Source organism: Microchirus variegatus (genome assembly GCF_963457635.1).
Source record: "Microchirus variegatus genome assembly, chromosome: 23".
Taxonomy (NCBI): Eukaryota; Metazoa; Chordata; class Actinopteri; order Pleuronectiformes; family Soleidae; genus Microchirus; species Microchirus variegatus.
Window position 1 is genome coordinate 14,147,832 of NC_139824.1, and position 24,500 is coordinate 14,172,331.

General features: G+C 39.9%; 1 protein-coding gene across 1 annotated transcript in view; it reads right to left on the reverse strand.

The window, feature by feature from the left end:
- Nucleotides 1-9,933, reverse strand: part of ntn1a (netrin 1a) — a gene marked incomplete at both ends in the record, with an annotated part of 67,043 nt that extends 57,110 nt beyond the window's left edge. Inside the window, one exon of the mRNA XM_083909091.1 lies at nt 8,910-9,933. Within this exon, the coding sequence (XP_083765217.1) occupies nt 8,910-9,933 (1,024 nt within the window). The remainder of the gene's footprint in view (nt 1-8,909) is intronic.
- Nucleotides 9,934-24,500: the final 14,567 nt, after the last annotated feature.

Below are 24,500 nucleotides of genomic sequence, written 5' to 3' on the forward strand. Positions count from 1 at the left end.
CTCTCTCACTCCCATGTGGGTTTACTTTATAGTAAAAAATACACTCACACACACATACTCACACACACACACACTCGGGCAAGTTTACAATTCATCGACCTGACGAGTGAAGTTCCTCGTGACTAATGTGTGAACACATGCCAACGTTGTCTGCCATGGGGTTTTAATGATCCTCTAATCGTCTCTACCCGCTGAAACCAAACCTTTCCATTACACACAAAACACCTCTCTCTTTCTGAGCACCCCCCCCCCCCCTCTCCAACATCCCCATCCCCGTCCCCACCCCTCCAGACTCATCCTGTGGTTCATTCCAAACCCGCAGCGTGCACACACAGTGATTCCTCCCTCGGCTAAAGACGGAGCTTTCACTGCGGCATCAAGTCACTAATTAATTTGTTAACAGATGTCTCCCCAGGCGATGAATAGTTGCTCACATCTTGGGACGGAGACGTTTGTTTGCATGAACACACACTCGTGTAGACAATGCAGGTTTAGAAACACACACACACACACACACACACACACACACTGGGGTGGAAAGAAATGCAGTATAGCTGTCAAAGAAGAAGAGAAGAAAGATCCACGCTCATGTAAACAGGAATGTGGCACACACACAGACTCACACTGAACAAAATAAATACATGTCAAAAGTTTGGGTTCACTTAGAAAAGTCCTTTTTTTTCAATGAATATAACATTAAATGAATCAGAAATACACTCTATACATTGTTAATGTGGTAAACGACTATTCTAGCTGCAAACGTCTGGGTTTTAATGGAATATGTACATAGGTGTATCTAATGGTACATTGTGTTTAGAAGGCTACACTCTTAGAAACAAAAGTGCTAAGTAGAACCATATAAGGTTCTTTGGCTTGAACCCTTTTGGAGGGTTCCACCAAGAACCCTTTTAAAACCCTTAATTCAGGAAAGGGGTTTTAAAGGGTTCTCTGGATCAAAATGGTTCTTACTGGAACCATTAGTGTTACCAAGAACCCTTGAAATACCCTTTCTTCAGGAAAGGGTTTTTCAGAAGCAAATGGTTCCAGGTAGAACCTCAGAGCCCTTTTGGAACCCTTATTTCTAAGAGTGCATTGGATGTTGGGGTGGGGGAAAAAATCGATTCACATAGGAATCGCGATTCTAATCATCCACGATTCTGAATCGATTCATAAACTTCAAAAATCGATTAAAATTAAAATTTCTGTTTTTAAAAACCACACAAAACACCAGTTTGTGTTATTTGTGTACGGTTTATTTTTGTAACTTCTGGGAGAAAAAGGCAGCTAGTCTAAGCTTTTACTTATGCAAGTAATTTTTTTGGACAGTAAGTAAGTTTTTATTTGTTTTGAATGAATGAACGTTAACTTTTGTCTTAAGTTTGCCTTTGTGTGATCACATTATCACATTATCTTATACAAACTGTACTGTTTTGATGTCATAATTTGCCTTAACACACTATGCATTGTATCCATTTTTGAATCGAGTATTGATTTTGAATAGAATCGTGAGCCACCCAAAGATCCACATCCCTAATTGGATGATTAGAAAACCCTTGAAAACCCTTGTGCGATGATGTTAACACAGCTGAAAACAGTTTTGCTGGTTCTTTGACCCAAGAAAAATCATTATTTCTTATCTTGCTAATGTCTTGACTGTATTTTCTATTCATTTTGCAACTCTTTTGATGAATAAAAGTGTGACTTTTAACGCGAAAACACCAAAAAATCATATAGGTGAGCCCAAACTTTAGAACGGTAGTGTACGTACGTGGGTTGAGAGCCTTCCTCGTCATGTGCGAACACTATTTTGCTTAAATTTGTAATGCGTTTAACTTTTTCTTTTGCACCTAAGGCGACAGCTGAGATCAAGCTCTCGCTCTCTCTCTCTTTCTCTGCGCTCCTCCAAAGAAAATAATGAAACAGCTGTCATCATCATCATCGCCCGTGCACAGAAAACCCTACTTCGTGTCGGGAGGTTTGAGACAGATTAATCAGAAAAGCGGACGCTGTGTGCCGTTCGGCCGCAGATTTCTTCTCTGCAGATTATACCTGACAGTGTAAAAACACAGTACGTGAGCCACTTCTGCACTCAAGGATAGATGGAGGAGGAAAGGGCCAGCAGCTGATGGGATGGACCCATTTCAATGCAGAATTAGCACACATGCAGCATGGAGCGCTGCTAAAAACAGGTATTTAGGAGTGCTGACTCTGATTATAAGAGGATGATAACAACAATAACAACAACAACAAGCGAGATGATCTGAGTTTCTGGCTTCGGCGGCGTTTTGACACTGCGACAACTCTGCGATGTGGTAATAACTCAGCCTCAGTCGGTGGTGAGTTCAAGCACAAGTGAGGGTGGCAAGAGGAAGTGAGCGCGGGCCACAGGCCAACACAGTGTAACGCAATAATATGTCTTTGCTTCCAAAGCAACGTGGACTCGTACCAAAGCGTTTCTCAAAAACCAGTGTGCACACACTGGGCTGAACATGCAGACCTGTGCCCTATGAACACAATCTGTGTTGCGTTATAACGTTGCAGCCAAAGCAGTGAAACTAAAGAAAAAGTTCACTTTGGAACTTTCAAACCTGAGTTTTCTTCAATGCAGATAAATGTATTGAAACTCATCATAGAGAGATGTTCCACGCACATTTTTATGATATAAATAAACCCCGTTTCTACTCGTCTGTCAGCATCTATTATCCACACAAAACCAGAATTCCATGGAAATTGAATTGCCCTCATGACAAGCAACGACTAGCTCCAAAATTCCAGCATCGAACGCAGCCGCTGCTGCTGCTGCTGCTGCTGCTGCTGCTGCTGCTGCTGCTGCTGCTGCCAAAACGCCGACATTAACAGCTTTAAGATTCATCACAGTCTGCGTTATTTGTCACATATATTGCATTGAAGTATCATGATTGTGGATGATCTCACTGATGTAATGATGTGTGGTGGCAGTTTTTATAAACGATCAGAATGGTTTTATTGTTATAGTGACCAGTGATTTTGGTCCTATGAGACAAATCAAGAACAGTTTAAATCTGTGCCTTCAACACAGAAAGTAGAGAGTAAATACTAAAGTCTGAGTTCCAGCTCAATGTTTGACGGCTAAGACGTTCAAACTTGCACTTCCTTCAATTTTAAATGATTATACGAGTGAAATACCTGTGTCATATCCAAGTAATAATGAGAGTGCAGGGCTCTGCTCCTTCTACAAGGGCTGAGGTTCTTCCTGGGACCATTAGCGTTAGCAAGAACCCCTACCAAGAACCAAGAACCCTTTCTGAAGGACCCTTTTGGAACCCTTATTTCTAAGAGTGTAGGACTGAGCATACATATTGAAAGTTATATATACACTCTTAGAAATAAGGGTTCCAAAAGGGTTCTTCTACAAGGGCTGAGGTTCTACCTAGAACCATTTGCTTCTGAAAAACCCTTTCCAGAAGAAGAGGGTTCTTGGTAACACTAATGGTTCCAGTAAAAACCATTTTGACCCTTTAAAACCCCTTTTCCTGAATAAGGGATTTTGAAGGGGTTTTTGGTGGAACCCTCCAAATATACCTGGAGCCAAAAAGGGTTCTCCTATGAGGACAAGCCGAAGAACCTTATATGGTTCATCTTAGCACTTTTATTTCTAAGAGTGTATGGGACAAATCAAGGACCGTTTAAATCTGTGCCTTGAATGCAGAAAGTAGACGGTAAATACTAAAGTCTGAGTTCCAGCACAATGGCAGCATTTAAAGGCGCCATATGTAAGAATGTGGCCAAAAACGGTTACTACATTCAAATTCAAAATACCGAGGTCTTTTGGGTTTCGTTTTTCTGACGTAACTGGCAACCCGTGGTTGCTCGGCAGCTGAGACTCTACTGACTGCAATGATCGGTAGATGGCGGTAGGTGGCGCCACATGCCAAAACATGATTTCAAAACATGATTTGCAGTCTGCAAAATATATTTTTTCAATGCAAATATTTTGTCTGTACTGTTGTTGTTGGTGAGTTCAGTTTGTTATATGAACATTATTCCTGAGTCTCTGTGACATATTAGGAGGATTTTATGGCCAGTTATGGCACATTCACATGCATGTATGTGTGTGTGTGTGTGTTTTCTATCATTCCAGTGTTTGATTACAGCTTCTTTTTTTAGCCTTGCTTACAGTATACGCTTCTTTATGGACATATAACAGGTCTCAGAAGGCCGTCTGTGCGACTTATTTTTGCAACCGTTTACGAAAACGAGCCATAAACAGTGATAAGAGCTCAGGGGAAGAGGTTCTTGAAATCTCCGTTTGAACTGAGCGACTAAAGAACCAAAAGAAAACTCTGTGTGTGTGTGTGTGTGTGTGTGTGTGTGTGTGCACGTCAGCAGAAGTGAAGGTGAGGAACACTTTAGACAAGTGCAAAGTGCAACAAAAAAAAACCGCCTCACTCGGTTTATTCCCACTCTTGTTTGCCGTTTGCCGCACGACGCGTCCGTGGCGGCGCTTTTGAAGTCGCAAAGGTGATGCACACTGAGCGGCTCAAACATTAACCAGACTTCAGTCATGCCTGAAAGGTACCGAACAAAGACGACAGCAAAAGAAGAAGAAGACACACTAATGTGGAACATCATGGGCTTTTCCCAACTGTGTCGTTTCTGTGTACTGAGGTGCAGTAAATGCTCATTCCTGCACGTGCAGGAGGCCTGTGAACACAACACAGATCAACAACAACAACAACAACAACCGTCACACATCAGTGTTTACGTCCTTTGATTTGGTTCATGTTGATAGTTTTATGATGCACTAAAACCTGATTTGTTCAAATTTCATTCACAATTACAAAACATGACGAATGAATACATTAAAATTCCAGGGGTTTTGGATAATTTTAACTTAGCTTGTTCTGGTATTATCTGAAACCTCATTAAGGTTTTTTGCGCAGTAATCCACCAAAATCCAGAAAAATACCCAACCAAACCTCAGAACATGGGGCACATGTGCTTTTTAAGTGTTTACATATGTTTGAGTTCATATCCACGTCTTATCGAAGCAGGAGGCCTGTACAGTCAGGGCTAGTTTTACCCCCTGAATGTAAGAGTAAGTTGTCAAGGAGTCAAGAAAACTACTTAAAATATATATTTGTTCTTCTTCTATACAAGTGGCTGTGGCTTTAAAAGTCAGTTATTTTAATGGCTATCAAATGAACCGTGTCAAACGTCCACGTTTTTACTCCTGTCAGTCAGATTGAACGGCACCTGGGAGCGTTTGAGCAGACCCAGCTCTCTCTCTCTCTCTGTGTGCTGTGTGGATTGGGATATAATGAGGCCAAAAACATGCTAATCATGCAGAAATTAAACAGATATATATACGGCGTTTCATACCAACATGGACTCCAAACGTCTCTTCCTCTCTTTCACACATTTCTCACTTATTTCATTGTTGTTCCCTTCCATCTCCAGCCCATCGCTCCCTCCCTCTTATTCAACATGCCTTTTTTAAATCTTCCTGAATTATTCAAGACACTTTCACCCATCGCATTCCATTAGCAGGTCTGGAAATTGATACGTTTTATGCTTTAAAATAGCAATAAAAGACGTAGATTATGGAGCACATTCACCATTAATTAGGTGCTTACTAAGTCGCATACTAGCCCTTTAATAGTCAGTATTAACACCTTATGTAGGAAAACTCTTAATTCATGTCATAATAGCTAAGTATAAGGTTCTTCGGCTTATCCTCATAGGAGAACCCTTTTGGAGGGTTCCACCAAGAACCCTTATATTCAGGAAAGGGGTTTTAAAGGGTTCTCTGGATCAAAATGGTTCTTACTGGAACCATTAGTGTTACCAAGAACCCTTGAAAAAACGTTACTTTGCGGTTTTTCAGAAGAAAATGGTTCCAGGGAGAACCTCAGCCCTTGGAACCCTTATTTCTAGGAGTGCATTGGATGTAGGGGTGGGGGAAAAAAATTGATTCACATTGGAATCGCGATTCTAATCATCCAAGATTCTGAATCGATTCATAAACTTCAAAAATAATAAAATAAAATAAATTAAAAAAAGCATTTTTTTTTAAGCTTCTATTTTGAAAAACCACACAAAACACCAGTTTGTGTTATTTGTGTAGAGTTTATTTTTGTAACTTCAGGGAGAAAAGGGCAGCTAGTCTAAGCTTTTATCTATGCTTTGTTATTGTTTTGTACAGTAAGTAAGTTTTTTATAGTGGTAGAATAAGGTAATGTAGAATAAGGTGCTTAATAATTACTAATAAAGGGCTAGTATGCGACTTAAGAACCTAGTTAATGGTGAATATGTGTTCCCTAAAAAACAAAAACGAAGACTGTAATATCAAAGGGGAGCTCACTTCTGGTCAGAAACAATCAAAAAAGCCAGGATCATTTGAGACAATGAAGAACACAGCTGAGCTGAGAGTTTGACTTTTACTGCACCATAGGAGCTGTAAGGATGAAGCAGGCCTGAGCCTGTGGTGCCAACTTTATAAGTCACTGCTTTTTTCTGTTAATAACCTGTAAACTGCAGCACTGAGGTGCTCACTCAGGACTCAGGACCATGAGAAATGCTGCGGATCCAGATGGAAGCAATTGGGAAAAATGCACTTCAAAACAAAAACAGAGACAGATCTGAGGGTGTTTCTTTTTCTTCTTCTTGCTGTTTTTCAGTAAAGAGTGAGAATAAAGGAGGGATATCGGAGGGGTCTGTAGCTCACGTCAAACCTTTAACTACACGCTGAAACACTTTCTCTGTGATAAGTGCAAACGTATGAGGGCTCAGTGACATTTACGTCTGCATGTCACAACACACACACACACACACACCCCGGTTCACACACCTCATTCCATAAATACACACACATAAAAACTGTCCTTAATATTGATTAATCCGTCTTTTTTTATGTGGAGATTGTTATAAAGCATTGGTTCTCAAAGTGCGGCCCGCGGGACCAATGGCGGCCCGCAGAAACATTTCTGGCGGCCCGCAATGAATTACAGTTGCTGGTTGAAAGTTTTAATCCAGGAGCTACTAAGCTTGTTAAATGTTTATTGGACATTACTGGATACAGACCAATAAGTGTAAACAAAAATACTGGGTATTTACCTGGTTTCTATATGGTGAATTTTAGTGTATTATTGGGTTATAAGCTGGTAATAAGCAGGTAGCTACAGGCCCCAATTACTAGCTATTTACCCAGTAAATATATGGTAACAGAAATGTGTTACTTGGTATTAACCTGTAATTAGAAGGTAAGAACAATGGCCAAAATACTGGGTAATTACCCAGTAAATTATAAAGCGTTATTATATTAATGCTTAAATGACATTATATTAACGCTTATATTACTTAAAGCTAAACTGTAGAACTGCAATCTGGTCATTAAAATTAGTACAAATGGGATTTATTTCTGGGTTTTTTTTCCTTTGGTGGCCCTCAGTACAATGTTGGGTTCCTAAATTGGTTCCTAAACAGGTATCAAACCTTTGAGAACCCCTGTTTTAAAGGAACCATAGAGGGAGCATTGAAGGAGACATCTAAAAACATCTAAAAAATCTCATTTATATCAAACTGCTTAACGTGGAAAGACTCTGTAAGCAGACACAAAACACCTCAATCTTCAGTTTCATATCTTCCCTGAGCACATCACGGATTCTTCCACCATCTATCGTTAAGAAAATCTCTGTAAAAGCTTTAGAATCAGGCAACGCCAGCGAACAAAAAAAACCTTTTCAAAAACAGCATCTACTCGTCAAAGGGCTGACATGAGCTGTGACTGACAAACAATATGAGACCAGAGCTTCTCTCTCAGGTTCCATCATCATCAACAACATCATCCTTCCACCATCTCCTCTGTTTCTCTTTCATTGTGGACAAGCAGCTTGTGTGATGTGAGGGATGACACTGAAAATCTCTTATACGGTTAAATAAAAACAATAATTACAGAGAAGCAGAAACATGGAACCCATATGTGTGTTCTGCATATTCTGCTTTGAGTTCAGCAAAACACAATATAGTGGGTTTGGTTTTGTTGATCTTTTACATTTTCTCCTCAAATACTGAGCTTAATTAAGACAGAAATTGATTTTATGGAATATAATCATAGTGTGTCAGGTTGTAATAAAACAAAATAACTAAATCACTGTGAAGACGATGAAACATGCATTTTTATTATTTGCACGTTTTTATTCTCATAGTTTTTGGACTGAAAATATTGTATTTTATCACCATTAAAACACCATAAATCAAATATGAGACATTTTTTAATTAAATTAAATTAAATTAAATTAAATTAAATTAAATTAAATTAAATTAAATTAAAAGAATAAGAAAATATGAATTATTCTTTTTGCCAAATAAATGTAATGCTATGTGTTATTATTATTATTATTATAACAACCTTAAACAATATAGTAAAACTCATTTTTAATATAAAATCAAATGTATTAACCCTCTTGTCACTGATAATTATTAAAAATAATTTTTAAACCGCAGCGCGTGGCATTTTGTCACAGTTTTATGTGTGGGAATGTGCACACGTGACAATAACAATAATAATAATAAGAATAATGTTTTTAGTGGTTTTAAACGCTCATAATGAGGCCTCCGCCTAGATTTATTATTGCCTTTAAAAATGATATATTTGCGTCGCAGTTGCAGCAAATGCACTAAAATAAATGTGGCTTTGTTGTGGTTTTATTTCATGTGGAAGATTAAAATTAGCCGCAAACGCAGCGCGAATTACATGATTATTATTATTGTCTGCATTTATATTCATCATTATATCATTTTTTCCATCCAAAAATATACATTTGCTCCTCATCATTTCTCTCTTTTCTTTAATTATAACTCATTTCCAAACCAACCAGGACAGAATTGATTGAATTGACCCACAGATGAGAGACATAGCGCGGACTTACCCACGCACTCGTTGGCCTCCCTGGCTGTGGCTCTCTGCCACGGTCTGTCGTAGTGGAAAGGTTTGCACCTGTCGCACTCGGGCCCGGCGGTGTTGTGCTTGCACTCGCACACCAGGCTCCCGTCCCTGTCCTTTACGCACCGGGACGCGTGCCCGTTGCACTTGCACCTGCCGCCGACCTGCAGGTCCGACACGGCGTAGAAATACGAGTCCCGCGCCAGCTCCGAGTCGTCCTCGTTCTCGTCGCCGAACGTGTGCAGGCGGCTGAAGGTCACTCTGATGTCAGTGGCCGTCACCCAGTCCTGGAGCACCGGGGAGTTGTCGAAGTCGTGCGCCGACGGTCGACCGTCCAGCGTGCTGAAGGCGATCAGGCCGCCGGTCAGCGGGTACATGTCGGTGTGGGAGTCCGTGCACACGGCCTCCTGCTCGTTCTGCTTGGTGATGACGGCCCTGTTGGGCTTGTTGTACATCTTCCTGCACTGGGTGGAGTAAAACTGGAACGGTACCCAAGTTTTACCGTAGTCCATGGATTTGGAGATAACCATGGATTCGGGTCTGGGCGAGCAGAACTGCAGGCTCACGTACGTGACCTCAAACTTCTTACCCAGGGACAGAGTCAGCGTGACGTTCTGCGGGAACTGGATGAAGTTCTCGGACTGCCAGCAGGTGAGGTTGTGGGGGTTGTTGAGGTCCGTGAGGTACGCGGGGGGCCGGTACTTCTTGGGGTCCGAGGCGTCGCAGGTGTGACAGTTCCGGCTCCTCTCGTCTCCCTTCTCCGCCGAGGTCACCACGCAGTAGCGGCTCGCCGCCTTCCCGCAGCTGCTCGACACTTTCACCTCCTTGCCGAACGCGGAGTTGACGAAGTCCGGGATGCAGCGGCGCGGGTTGCCGTGCTCGTCGTAGCACGGGTCCGGCGGCGACGTCTGCGCCGCGAACAGACTCATGCCGTAGCCGCCGAGCACGCAGCCGGACGACAGCGCCAGGATGAGCAGCGCAGACAGCGCAACATCCGCAGCCTGGATCATGGTGTGTTCTCCCTCTGTGTCCAAAAGACGGAAAGAAGTTTTGGTTACACAGTTTGCAAACACTTCCCAAACACAATCTATGGCACAGATTTGTTGAATTAAAGCACAGTGATATCAATATTGTGTTTCTATAAAGGCTTCTCTACCTGGGAAGAATTCAAAAATGCCAGCGATGTAAAAAAAAGCTCCTGTTCTTTATCAGGCGCAAATCACAGATCCTCCTGTTTATAGTTGTTTGTTTCTCCTAAATCTGCTGCGTAAAAGAGGCGAAGAGGAGCGGCGCGATTTAAGAGTTGCGAGTGTCCTAATAACAAGTCTCACTCCTCCTACCGGTCTTTTTGCTCTCCTCTCTCTCTCTCTCTCTCTCCCCTCCCTCCTTCTCTCTCTCCTTCTCTCTGTGAGTGAACATCAGACCTCGCTGGAGTTGGCACAGCTTCAGGTCAGCTCATCCAGACTGGAGGAGGAGGAGGAGGAGGAGGAGGAGGGGGTGACGACACCATGCAGGCGGAACAACGACATCCACTGGTGGCGAGAGTTTAGGTGAGAAGACGGAGGAGAAGATACGAGATGAGAGGATGAGGAGAGGGGAAACATGAGGACATGAAGCGCAATCAGAGCATTAACTGAGGATGTTTGTTGTAGCTTTTACGCACAAGCACAATCTGATGTTAGAAGCATTGACAGCGTCATGGTGAAAACCTACACTCTTAGAAATAAGGGTTCTAAAAGGGTTCTTCTTCTACAAGGGCTGAGGTTCTACCTGAAACCATTTGCTTCTGAAAAACCCTTTCCCGAAAAAAGGGCGTTTCAAGCGTTCTTGGTAACATTAATGGTTTCAGTAAGAACCATTTTGACCCAGAGAACCCTTTAAACCCACTTTCCCGAATAAAGGGTTTTAAAAGGTTTCTTCTTGGAACCTTTATATAAAGGTTCTACCTGGAGGTTCTTACTCTCCCTTTGTTCGGGAAAGGGTTTTTAAGAAACAAATGGTTCCAGGTAGAACCTCAGCCCTTGTAGAAGGACCCTTTTGGAACCTTTATTTCTAAGAGTGTATATGTAACTTTCAATTTGTATGCTCAGTACTACACTCTTAGAAATAAGGGTTCCAAAAGGGTCTTTCTACAAGGGCTGATGTTATACCGGGAACCATTTGCTTCTGAAAGGGTTCTTGGTTCTTGGTATGGGTTCTTGCTAACGCTAATGGTTCCAGTAAGAACCATTTTGATCCAGAGAACACTTTAAAACCCCTTTCCTGGATAAAGGGTTTTAAAAGGGTTCTTGGTGGAACTTTTATAAAAAGGGTCTACCTGGAGCCAAATAGGGTTCTCCTATGAGGACAAGCCGAAGAACCTTATATGGTTCTACTTAGCACAATCTGAGTGACTTCCTGTCAGAAGACGTTATAAAAGTGACCCAAAACAGAAAAAAAGTCAAGAATAAGAATAGTATAACGTTCCACATCTTCAAGCGACCTAAATGAAACCCAATGTCATTTTAGACAATAAAACATCAATTGTGTAGCCCCCAGGGTTCTCAAAGTGCTGTATGTGTACCATAAGTGGTACGCAAGCTTCCTCTGGTCGTACATGGAGGAAAATCAGGGTATATGTGATCAGAGTTTTGACTTTATTTAAATATAGTGTCACTATACCAGTGAGTGTGTGAAGTATATACGTGAGGAAGACCAGGATTTGAGTTCCACAATTGTGGATTTAGTAGTTTGTTGGGAGTTTGTTGCTTAACAAAAACCTGAGGTCCTGAAAAGCAAACATCTGCAGATGCACATCCTTCCTCCTCCTCCTGTGTTAGACAGAGTCTGTGAGTGTGAGCTTCATCCTGCAGCTCTGCTGTTGACCTGTTGCATGTCGTCAGCACAGGCACCAGCGCCATCTTGTGTCCATAGGAAGGAAAACACCAACTTCCTCCCAGGCAGTGGAGGTATTATACTGTGTGTGTGTTTGTTTAAACTGCACAGAGAGGATCTTGTTCTTTTCTAAATGTCTCAGTGATTCTTTTGTACCAATAACAGCTTTGTGTTTCTGTGTTGAATTGGACTTTTAAATCAAACACAAACATGAACTCACAGGTGAACACGATGCAAAGTGTTTCATATTCAGAGGTTGTGCTTGTTTGCACGACGTCTAATTCCTCCTTCTACATTCACGTGTGGTGATGATGAAGTATTATTATTATTATTATTATTATTATTATTATTATCAGTTCCTGCAGCTGCTGGCTTCACTTCTCTGTTTCTGTGTGTGTGTGTGTGTGTGTGTTATCAGCTCTATTCTGCTTTATATCTGCTCTTACGAGGAAAGACGAACAAAAAGCGCTTGTGTGTAATCTCTGCTGTGTGGAGATACTCAGATACTCAGCAGCTGCTAACAAGAGAGGTGGGGGGGGGGGGGGGGAGAGAACCTTGAGGTTTGACAGCTGTTGTGTTGTTGATCTCTTGAATGGAGGAATGAACTGGGACGAGTGGGACACAATCGTCCAAGATAGGATATGGGACAGAAAAACCTACAGATGTTACAGATGTTAAACTTAAACAGAGAGTCAGAGGCGCAGTTTGTGAACAGGCAAGGGCAGGCAGCTGCTTGGGGCCCCGAGCGGATAGGGGGCCCCCCGACACTCGGAGCCTGAGGGCTGTTTTTACTGAAATGTGCAGTGACCAGCCGCCTCCCCGTACCCCCTTAAAAAAACAATGGGCGATTTGCAATGACATCTCAGTAGGAAACCTCCCTAAAGGGGCCCCACCTCACTTTAACCTGTGTGAAGTTATCGTTCTGCAAGTTGGAAAATGAAGAGGATTATTTACAGTGTAATGCATACTTTTTTTTCTCAGTTTATACATGTTTTTTTCAGTTATTTACAGTATTTTATTGTTCTATATATTTATATTGTTTTATAATGTGGGTTCTTTACAGTGTAATGTATTTTTTTACTAAGTTTATATAGTTTTTTAAAAGCTATTTACAGTATTTTATTGTTCTTTACTTTTATAGTTTCACATACTTTTTAATTACAAGGTTTTTCCATGTTATTTCATTCATTTTGAAAAAAAATTGAACTCATTTTTAATGGGGATGAACACTGGTTAGAAGGAAGGGCCCCCTGGGAATATTTGCTTAGGGCCCCTACAGACTCTAGAAGCGCCACTGCAGAGAGCTGTGACTCATCTATACATTAGTGGAATAACGTCTCTTATCACCTGTAACGGTGGAAAGAAAATATGCAAATAATAAGAGCAGGAACGAAACATAAGCAACTGTGAGGACATCATGACTTTAGGTTATTTGCAAGTAAAGAAAAAACAAGGATTTTGTCAACTTCTTTATTCAGTTTTTATTGTGTTTGTTTTTGACGCGTTCCACCCAAGATTTGATTTTATCTCTTATAAACTCAGTCAGAGACACGAGGGATTTGTGGTTTTCTTCACGTTCATCTTAATTTTGTTCTTATTCAGTCTATTTACTGTCACCTGGGTCATCTGTTAAGTGCTATTAGGTAAAAAAAATAACAACAAACAATCAGTATAACACAAATAATTGAACATTATTTTAATGTAAGGGGTGGCATAGTGGCCAGAATTGTCCAGCACATTTCAATAACAAGAGCTTTCCAATAAAGACAAATACAGCAGCAGCATTAAAGATATAAAAGGTACAATAAAACACATTTAGAGAGGTGAAAGAGAAAAGAGGAGGAAGGAAACTACCTTGCAGTTATGGCTGAGGTTCAGCAGTGATAATAAACTGATTTTTTTTTATTAAAGTCAGTGGAAAACATGTCGGTTTTCAAGCGAGATTGAAAAGAATGAACTGATTTAGCAGACCTGGCTCTCTTCTGGGAGTTTATTTCAGATATTCCTGTGTAGTTGAATGGAATTTTAATCTCATGAAGGTATTTTAAGTTCAGTTTAAAAAAGAGATTGTGCAAATGAGTGACATGCAGTCAAAATGCTCCTGATGTTTACTGTCACTGTTTTCTTTGTATGACTGTGTCGCCACCGCTCTCCTCCTCCTCCTCTTGTGAGTATAAGGGGAATTCACCACAGTCACTAGTATGTGAAATGTAAATGACAGGCAAAGCAGGAGGAGGGGAAGTCAGGTCAGCGTTTCCCTGACAGAAGCACGAGAGGACGCAGAGAGGAGATGGTGAGAAATATACACATTACAAATTACATGCAATTAACCCTTTAAGGCAGGGGTCACCAACCTTTTTGAGACAGAGAGCTACCTTAAGGGTAAAAAATAATATGGAGGGCTACCACGTTAACATTTTATGCACCATTTTTTTTTTGTTTACCATTTAAAGGGACACTGTGTAGTATTTATGGGTTTATATTTATCGCCCTCTCCCTCGCCTCACGAAACCTCATCAGCTGACACAGAGAAAGACGACGAGGACGACATTTGACCGGCTGAGGATACCGTAGCACTCAGGGAAGGGAGGGGGTGAGCAGAGGAGCAGTTCTTTGTTGTAAATTTCAGCCTCTCCTCTAGATGGCACTATAAACTACTTACTTCACCTTTAAATGATTAATATTATGCATTCAACTGCATACACATTCATTCCAGTGCTTACTCCTAACGATTACCAGTTTTTATAAACAATATCAAAGATATTTTACTGACCAGGTGCACGCGGGCACCACGTTGGTGACCCCTGCTTTAAGGTATGCACCAAGAAAAAAGCGAAAACATTTTTTTTTTTTTTTGCATTTTTTATTATTTTATTTTATTTACTTATTATAACAACGACAAGCAATTTCTTTTTTTTTTATTAGACCCTACTGTATTTCAGATTCAGGCCTATACCAAACGGTTGAGACGTCTGTTCATAATAAACCTGGTTTGCATAATTCATAACGTACAACATTCAGAACAAGTCACATTAATTTAGCGTTAGTGAGTTCAGTTTGATGCATTTTTCAATGAGATATAGTGACTTAAAGTGTGCTCGACCGAATGGTTGAGTCGTACCTTAAAGGGTTAAAACAGGTGGTGACTTGAACTCACGACAATTTCTGCACTTTTCTCGCAGTTCTTATGTCACGTGACTAATTGATTTCTGCACAATAGAATGTAAACACACAACAGTAAACAGCAAAGCAACAGCATCTAAACAAAGATGGAAAGAAAATAGCATGGAAACAAAACATTATGACTTCCTGTTCGGTGGGTAACATCCCTTCATGATCCACAAACACAACATGCACACTCACAAACAACACTTCCCACCTCTCCACGCGCGCGCACACAGCAACAACAACAGCAGCAGTAGCCTCCCCTCTGTGCTCACGCGCACTTCTCTCACACACTTCCTGTTTGTGTGTGTGTGTGTGTGGAGCGCAGAGAAGTCATTGGACCCACACACACACACACAGCAGAGCGCAACAGTCGCATATACACCTTCTATATCTGCCACCTCCAGGATGTGGGTTCTTCTCGTGTTGAGTCGGTGATGTGTGTTTGTGTGTGTGCGCGCGTGACTGAATGAATGGCAGAGGAAGGCACCGAGCTCGAGACCGTGGACCGTGGACTGTGCTTTAACATGGGCTTGTGAGACGCGCGCAGAGAGCATGGATGCTGGCCAATAAAGCGCAGGTGAGGTGCATTTTATTTTGAAGTCGGACTGGAAAGGAAGACACCTTATATCACTTGTTTTTGAGTATGTAATGTATTTTTCCCTGCTATTTATTACATTGTGCATTTGTCAGAAGCTGTGTGTATTTTTTTACTAATACCATCTGAATATGACAATAAGGAATTTTGAATCTTGATACAGTATTTATGAGAGATATAGTGTGATTTATGTGTTTGATGTGAATGGGCAGAGCAGAGGAAACGAGGTGTTTAACTTTGACCATATTTGGAATAAACCTGAAGTTCATGTCCATAAATATCAGCTGTGAATAAGATCTATTGCTTACTCCAAAAGCCAACGATCACAGAGTTTGAAACACATTAAAAAAAAAAAAACAAAGTGGTGCCCTAAGACTTGTGCACTTGTGTCCATAACACCTTCTTTATTGACCCTGTTTACGTCAAAACAAGGTGTTAATTAAATTAATGTACATATGAGGTACAAGTACCTCGTTATGCCTTTATCCTTTATCTGACAGGGACAGAGTTCCATTTTATTTTATTTTATTTTTTATTATATATACATATATGTATATGTGTATATATGTGTGTGTATATATATACATATACATATGTGTATATGTATATGTTTATGTGTATATATGTATATGTATAGATATATCTATATCTATACATATATAGATATATATATATATACACACATACATATATATGTACATATATATACATATACACATATACACAGATACATATATATATATATATATGTATATAGAATAGTCATTTGTGTATTCAGCTTCATGGTGGCATATGCTCATATTGGGAGGTTTGCAGGTCTTGTCATAGAGAGAGAGTCAACTGTGTCGTCTTGTTTTTAGTCATGTAAATGTGCATGTTTTCTGTAAAGTGAACGCTTCAGTCTTGTTATGGGAAGGGCCCCCCGTCCACCGCCCCTGTCCCCCCCCCCCCCCCCCCGTCCTCTGTTAACCCCCCATCCCCGTCATGTGTGAGCTCACAGACCCCTGCTGTGATGCCACTTTGGAAACTTCTGCTTTCTTCAGCAGCTCTGTATGATTCATACTTTTAGTTTAAAAAAAAAAAAAAAAATGAAGAGGAAGTAGAGGAGGGAGAAGCACGTGTCAGGGCGCTTGAATGTTGTCTTGCTTTATTAAAGTGCGCGTCAATAATAGACGAGGGAACAACATTTTAAGGCAGTGTAATGTGAGGCGTTGATTTCAGATGTCTATGTGGATTGTTTGACATTGCTTTAGTGAGGGTGTGAAGTTAAATATATGGAAATATAGACAATTACATGTCATGTCATGATAAAATACTATTAAGGGTGTATTTAGTTTTTCATGTATTATTCATGGATAGATTTAAAGGCTGTTTTTGAAAGGTGACAGTGGAAGATAACTGAAACAAGCGATATCCAGACTTTCAAAAGTCTGCGACGAGGACTCCACCCAGTGAGAAACAGTGTTGAGCCAACGCCTGTACTCAACATCCTTTTTACTACATCATCACTTGTCGTGGATTTAGAGCAATGTGTGTTCATAAAGCAGGAGTCATGTCCACTGTGTTAAAGCAAACAATTAAAATCTAATTAATACAGAAATGTCCCTGAGATAAAAATCAGAAGCTATGTGACGTATTCATCCTGTGAGTCTCATTTCAAAATAAAACTGTCTGCTGCTAAATTCATTTGCTGGGGTTCATGTCACAATAAGCATCGAGGAAAATATCTTTTCAAAAAATGACAATCACGTACTCTATATATTTTTATTTAATTCTCTTTCTCTGTGATCGTATTAGGTAATTAGCCTATATGGCATCATTTTCTCCAAAAGTAAAAAAAAAAGCTGTACTGTATGAGGAACAGATGAGGACAAATACCACATTAGGCAAGGCAAGTTTATTTAAATAGCACTATTCATACACAGGGCCACTCAAAGTGCTTTTTAAAGGCACAGAAATACAGGAAATGCATATAAATCACAAAATAAAAGCCCCTAACAGCCCATAATAAGATTTGACAGTGTTTTGCATGATATGTCTGCAGATAAAAAGTGAACTGTAGTATGTGTAGGACTGATTTAAGTATTTAAGTATAGTTTGTGTGAGTTGAAGCCGTCTTGGAATCCGGTGTTGTTTTTTTGCGCTTGCCGTGATTTTCCAAGTTGGAAATCCGACAATTACTGGAACGCACCACCAAGACTCTCTCTAGGATTTGTTTTTGAAATTGCTAACTAAAATAAAATCCCAGATTCTTGTCTGATTGATCGATATTCTCAGCACAGATGCTCTGCATCGACGGCGCTGCTTTGAATAAACACAGTGTTATTCGCACTATTGCTTCCTGTTTGTCTCTTGATGGCTGTGATATCAGTAAAATCTACATTTTTTCACCTTTACGACGCAGAGTTTGAGGTTTACGCCCCCGTGTGTGTGTGTGTGTGTGTAACCTGTTGTTACAAAAAGTTTTATCACACTTACATGCAAGTAGATTTCATGGATATCTGCATCCTCATCATTTGTTTTAAAAAGGATAAAAGACTGCTAAGTTTCTATAGCAGAGTCATCACTGCCTCATATTAATATTACATATATTATATTATATTATTTTTCTTGAGGAAGTGACCACAGAGCTCTGTGTTTTAGCTCTGCATGTTAAAACCAACTCTTAACAAACGACTGTATTTTTAAAGGTGACACTTCCTGTTCGATTTTCGTCCTCACAGTTGCACGCGGTGTTGTTCTTAAGTGTGATTATAAAACAGTCGGCTGGTGATTGATTCATATCAGATATAAAAATACACTTAACCTGAACAACAGCGTGTGGTTGCTGTTGCTGTATGGATGTCAGGAATCAGAGTGGCATCATGATGGAGTTGATTCTTGCTTCGTTTCCCCTGTGCATTTGCACTTTATATGGGGAAAAAATACAGATAAGATAGGATAGGATAAGATAAGGGATAGGATAGGATAAGATAAGATAGGATAGGATAGGATAGGATAGGATAAGATAAGATAGGATAGGATAAGATAAGATAGGATAAGATAAGGGATAAGATAAGATAGGATAGGATAAGGGATAGGATAGAATATGATAAGGATAAGATAGGATAGGATAGGATAAGATAGGATAAGGATAAGATATGATAGGATAAGATAAGGGATAGGATGAGGTAGGATAGGATAAGATAGGATAGAATAGGTTAAGGATAAGATAGGATCAGATAGGATAGGATAGGATAAGGATAAGGATAAGATATGATAGGATAGGATAGGATAGGATAAGGGATAGGATAAGCTAGGATAGGATAAGATAAGATAAGTGATAGGACAGGATAGGATAAGATAAGGGATATGATAATCTAAGATAGGATATGATCAGATGATAGGATAGGATAAGCTTAGATAGGATATGATAGGATAAGATAGGATTGGATAAGATAAGGGATAGGACAGGATAGGATAAGCTAAGGGATAGGATAGGATAAGATAAGGGATATGATAATCTAAGATAGGATAAGATCAGATGATAGTATAGGATAGGATAAGCTAAGATAGGATAAGATAGGATAGGATATGATATGATAGGACAAGAGATGATAGGATAGGACAGGATAAGATAGGATAAGATAAGATTGTCCTTTATTTGTCCCGCAGTGGGGAAATGTACATTGTCACAGCAGCACAACAGAATGTACATTGTACACAGTTTGCAGAATATACACAGTATGGACTTGGTATTCACAGTATAAATAAACAAAGGTCGAACATTATATATAGATTATTATATATACACATGTATAAGTAAATCAGTACATCAGTAAAATGAAGAAAATGAAAGACAACACATTCCTCTCTTTGACGTCTCATCTGCAGTTTGTCCTGACGTCATTAAAAGGCGACCAACAATTTATCTGTTACTTTGAATGGAAACATACAGTAGATTTCCATGGATTTAACCACACGTGTTTTATATTATGTCTTATTTGGGTCCTAACTGGGTTAGGGTTGAAGTTGGGTTCAGGTCAGCTCAGTGGTGGCAGCATGATGTGATGAAGGGAAACACTTTGGAGTTGGACCAGTGTTGTTTCCTAAAGTCATAAGAGTCCCCGTTCACATCCAAGAGAACAGTCGTGTTGGCCAGTGGAGTTAGACTGGATGTGAAATATCAGATTCAATCACACACATGTACACACTGGTCTGTGGGAGTGTGTCTCAGAGTCTGATCACACCACAACAATAGGGGAGGCACCTGCTTCCTCGCTTCCTCGGCCGAGCAGGGGAGCTATCTTCCTGTTAGGAAGCCGTTGGTAATGGGATCGTTGGGGGGGGGGGGGGGATTAGGATGGTGTTATGAGAAAGAGGAAGAGACACAGGTGGAGGTGGAGCAGTGGGACGGCTTGGTTTTCCCTGGGAAATATTGAAGAGACGGCGAAGGAAAGGATGCAAGGAAAGCTTTTGTACTTTGAACAGTTAAGTAGGGGACTGACATAAGAGGAGAACGTCCCACCCAGGGAGTTACTTGAGGTGGAGAGGCCGAGCGGGAACCATGAAGATACTGGACGCAGGGGGCAGGTGTCATCATAGGTCATCATAAGTCATCATAGATCCACCAGAAGGCGAGAGCATTGGTGACAACGCCTGACACACACACAGACCTCGAAAATGTCCAAATGTCGAGTCAGGAGGAACCTGGAACTGCCACAACCTGGAGATATCTGGTGATCTCAGGAGGAGAAAAGAAGAAGAAGAGACAACAATGGAGTACACAAGGGAGAAGGATGTTGGAGATCCTCAGATGAATATACACTCTTAGAAGTAAAAGTGCTAAGTAGAACCATAGTTCCACCTGGAACCCTTTTAAAACCCTTTATTCAGGAAAGGGGTTTTAGAAGGTCTTCCAGGTCGAAGTACCGCTCAAGGTGTAACCAAGGTGGAGATGCCTCCACAAGGGTGGAGGATGTTGGAGATCCTCAGATGAATATACACTCTTAGAAATAAATGTGCTACCATATAAGGTTCTTCTGCTAGGAGAACCCTTTTTGGCTCCACCTGGAACCCTTCTGGAGGGCTCCACCAAGAACCCTTTTAAAACCCTTTATTCAGGAAAATGGTTTTAAAGGGTTCTCTGGATCAAAATGGTTCTTACTGGAACCATTAGTGTTACCAAGAACCCTTGAAAAACCCTTTCTTTGTTAAGCAAATGGTTCCAGGTAGAACCTCAGCCCTTGTAGAAGGACCCTTTTGGAACCCTTATTTCTAAGAGTGTACAAACAGCAATCACACACTGGGCTCGTCAGTGTCAGTGTTGTGAAAAAGTGGAAGTGACCTTGTTGACTCGTAGGGATGTTCTACGTTACATCCTCTTATGAAACGTCCACCAGTCTCGTGGATTTGCAACATGACTATAGCAACTGTACGTAAACAACTATGACCAACGACAACAGCCTCGTCCAAGACACGTTCAGTACTTTTTCTAAACGTGTTTGAATGCAACTCCATTGACTCACGCCTGTGTTGGTTTATTTGCATAACATGCTGTGATTGGCCGATGCTTGTGCTGCTGGGAAAGTCGAACGTTACTCAACTCCTTCTGCAAAGTGAAGCAACAGAACCCAGCCCTAATAAAACCGCCTACTTCAATAGTTTCTATATAGCATTTTAGCCGTTATCTTCAACAGAAAATGTTTCTGTTGGCACTGATACACTTTCACTCGTATCACATCAGGTCATCATGTCATTATTACTTTTCCATGTCTCCATTGAAACTCCATCCTGGCTGCAGGAGTCATCATCAGCTTTGACTTATTAGTTCCTTCCACCTTCGCTGGGCTCTAATCCAGCTCTGTCCAACGTTGACAAAGACCGGATCATTCAGATGTGTCCAATAATATACTCCCCCCTCATCAGTGCCACACAGGGACACCTCTTTAGACACAATACCTCTCTGGGAGCTGAGGAAAACATACATACAGTAGATGTTTTGTTTACTTACTTGTTGTGCAAGGTAGGAAAGAAAACCTGTGAAGTGGTGGTGTATACTGTGTACTTCAGTTTCATTCCTCTGACCTCCTGAACCTGAAGTTTCCCGTCTCACTTCTCCATTGACGTTAATGATAAACATGCACACACTCTCTTAAGGCTGATGTGTAAATACTGTATACAGACGGTTGTTTGAGCAACTCTTAGAAATAAAAGTGCTAAGTCGAACCGTATAAGGTTCTTCGGCTTGTCCTCATAGGAGAACCCTTTTTGGCTCCAGGTGGACCTACCTACCTACCCACCTTCTGGAGGGTTCCTTTATTCAGGAAAGGGGTTTTAAATGGTTCTCTGGATCAAAATGGTTCTTACTGGAACCATTAGTGTTACCAAGAACCCTTGAAAGGTTTTCAGAAGCAAATGGTTCCAGGTATAACATCGTCCCTTATTTCTAAGAGTGTAGGACTGAGCATACAAATTGAAAGTTATATATACAGTTAGAAATAAGGGTTCCAAAAGGGTCCTTCTACAAGGGCTGAGGTTCTACCTGGAACTATTTTCTTTTGAAAAACCCCTTTCCTGGATAAAGGGTTTTAAAAGGGTTCTTGGTGGAAACCTCCAAGAGGGTTCCAAGTGGAACCTTTATAAAAAGGTTCTACTTGGAGCCAAAAAGGGTTCTCCTATGAGGACAAGCCGAAAAATATATTATGGTTCTACTTTGTATGTAGCACTTTTATTTCTACGAGTGTAGACCTTTTTTAAAGGTTCCACCTAGAACCCTTTTAAAACCCTTTATTCTGGAAAGGGGTTTTAAAGGGTTCTCTGGATCAAAATGGTTATATACAGCCTGATAGGCCTGATAGAATTCATGGATCTTTTGTGTTTTTAGATGTTTTTGGCTCGTTTATATGACACATGTTCATATTATTAAGAGAAACAAATGCTTTTTTTTAATGCACTTTGAGTTGCACTTGAGTCCAATATCACACTTTGAGGTGTGTGAAGGACACGTATGACCAAAATATTTGTATTACTCGTTCTTTTATTCTTTTTAAATGCACTTTTTTGATGTACCTTACACAAATTTGAGCTGGTTTTAAATTGGCGGTGGGATAACCTACTGTATGCCTTCAATTATCATTAAAAATCATTATCATTATAACAAAAAAAAACTTATTTAGTTAGAAAAGTAGAATCGTTTTATTTTCCATTTCTGCCAAATGGAAATAATTTCACATTAATCTATGATATATTTATATTTGTATATTGTGTTTGTTTATTATAAGAAAACTGTGTCATATTGACATGTGCAGGGTCTATTGTCTTATGTGGACTTTCTTTTGGTGTATGTTTATGAGTCAGTCATTATTATGCATGTCTTGCATGTATTTATTTATATTTGGGGAATTTGTCAGAGTCGGGGAAGTTTTGAGAGAATGTAATCAAAGAGACTCACTTGTGTTGTCACCGCTCGTCTCTGTCTTTGCGTCTGTAAATGTTAGATTTGACAGATTAAGCGTTCAAACGCATGGACTCTTTCATGGGGAACATCGCAGCGACAGTGATTTATTGAAGTGACTTTTGTTGTCGTCCCAGTTCTGCTTGTATCAGTAAATGAAAGCAGTTTTCACTGGTATCTCCTGTCAAACATGTGGCTACGTGTTACTGAAACAACTTTTCTGCTTTAGATCTAAATCAGGAAATCTTTTAAAAAAGATTTTCTTCTTTTTCTTTAGGGAAGTATTTTTATTTCTGCTTCTCAGTGTTTCCCAGTATTTGCACATATTTACTGTATCACGGTGGAATAAATCCGAGATGAGGTCAGAGAAGCTAAAAATATAAATACAAGTAGCAGCAAAACATCGGCTTAAACCACATTTTAGTGTTGATTTTCTGTTTCCTCTAGTTTAATCTATTTCAATCAATCTGAAACTTGAAATGTTTGTACCTCCATCAACTTATTTCATGTTGAACAGTGACGTCAAAACACAGCAGTTGTCACACTTGTGAAATATAAAGGGAAATACCCAAAGTTCTTTAAATGCCGTTTACATGCCAACGTTTACGTACGTAAACTCTGATGCGATGTGTTCATAAGGAACTGAAAGGACTTGCCACACCTGGTTTGTCCTCAGCTGCTGCGTGAAAGCGAAGAAGAAGAAAAAACACAGTCAAATTCATCTGATGAACTCAAAGTTAAAGGTCAGTGGAGATGCCGTGGACTGACAAGGATGTGGTAACACTGGAACGACATGATGGACTGATTTGATCAAAAATACGAAATCTGTGTTTTTCGCTTCTCGTAACTCTGCCTATAAATAAAAGACTGGTGTCAGAGGTTTTACTACCGGTCAAAAGTTTGGGGTCACCTATACAATTTTTTGGTGTTTCCATTAAAAGTCACACTTTTATGCATCAAAATAGTTGCAAAATGAATAGAAAATACAGTCAAGACATTGACAAGATTAGAAATTAGGATTTTTAGAACCAGCAAAAGTGTTTTCAGCTGTGCTAACATCAATGCACAAGGGTTTTCAAGGGTTTTCTAATGATCCAATAGCCTTGTAAAGCCATTAGCAAACACAATGTACAACTGGAAATGGGCCTCTATACATCTATGTACATATTCCATTAAAAACCAGACGTTGTTATTTTTTTCTCAAAATATTTTTTTTATTTCAAAATTCAAATTTTTCTTCTAAATTTTTCTTTACAAAATTTTTTTTTTCTCAAAATTCTAATTTTTCTTCTAAATTTTCCTTTACAAAATAATTTTTTTCTGAAAAAGATGTTTTCACTCAAAAAAAATGTTTTTTCTCAATTTCTTTCTCTCAAAATTTTTATTTTTTTCAAAAAAAAAATGTTTTTAGAAAAATGATTGTTTCCCTAAAAAATTTTTTTTTCTCAATTTTATTTTTGTCTATCAATATTTTTCTTTCTTTCTATAATTTTTTTAAAAAATCT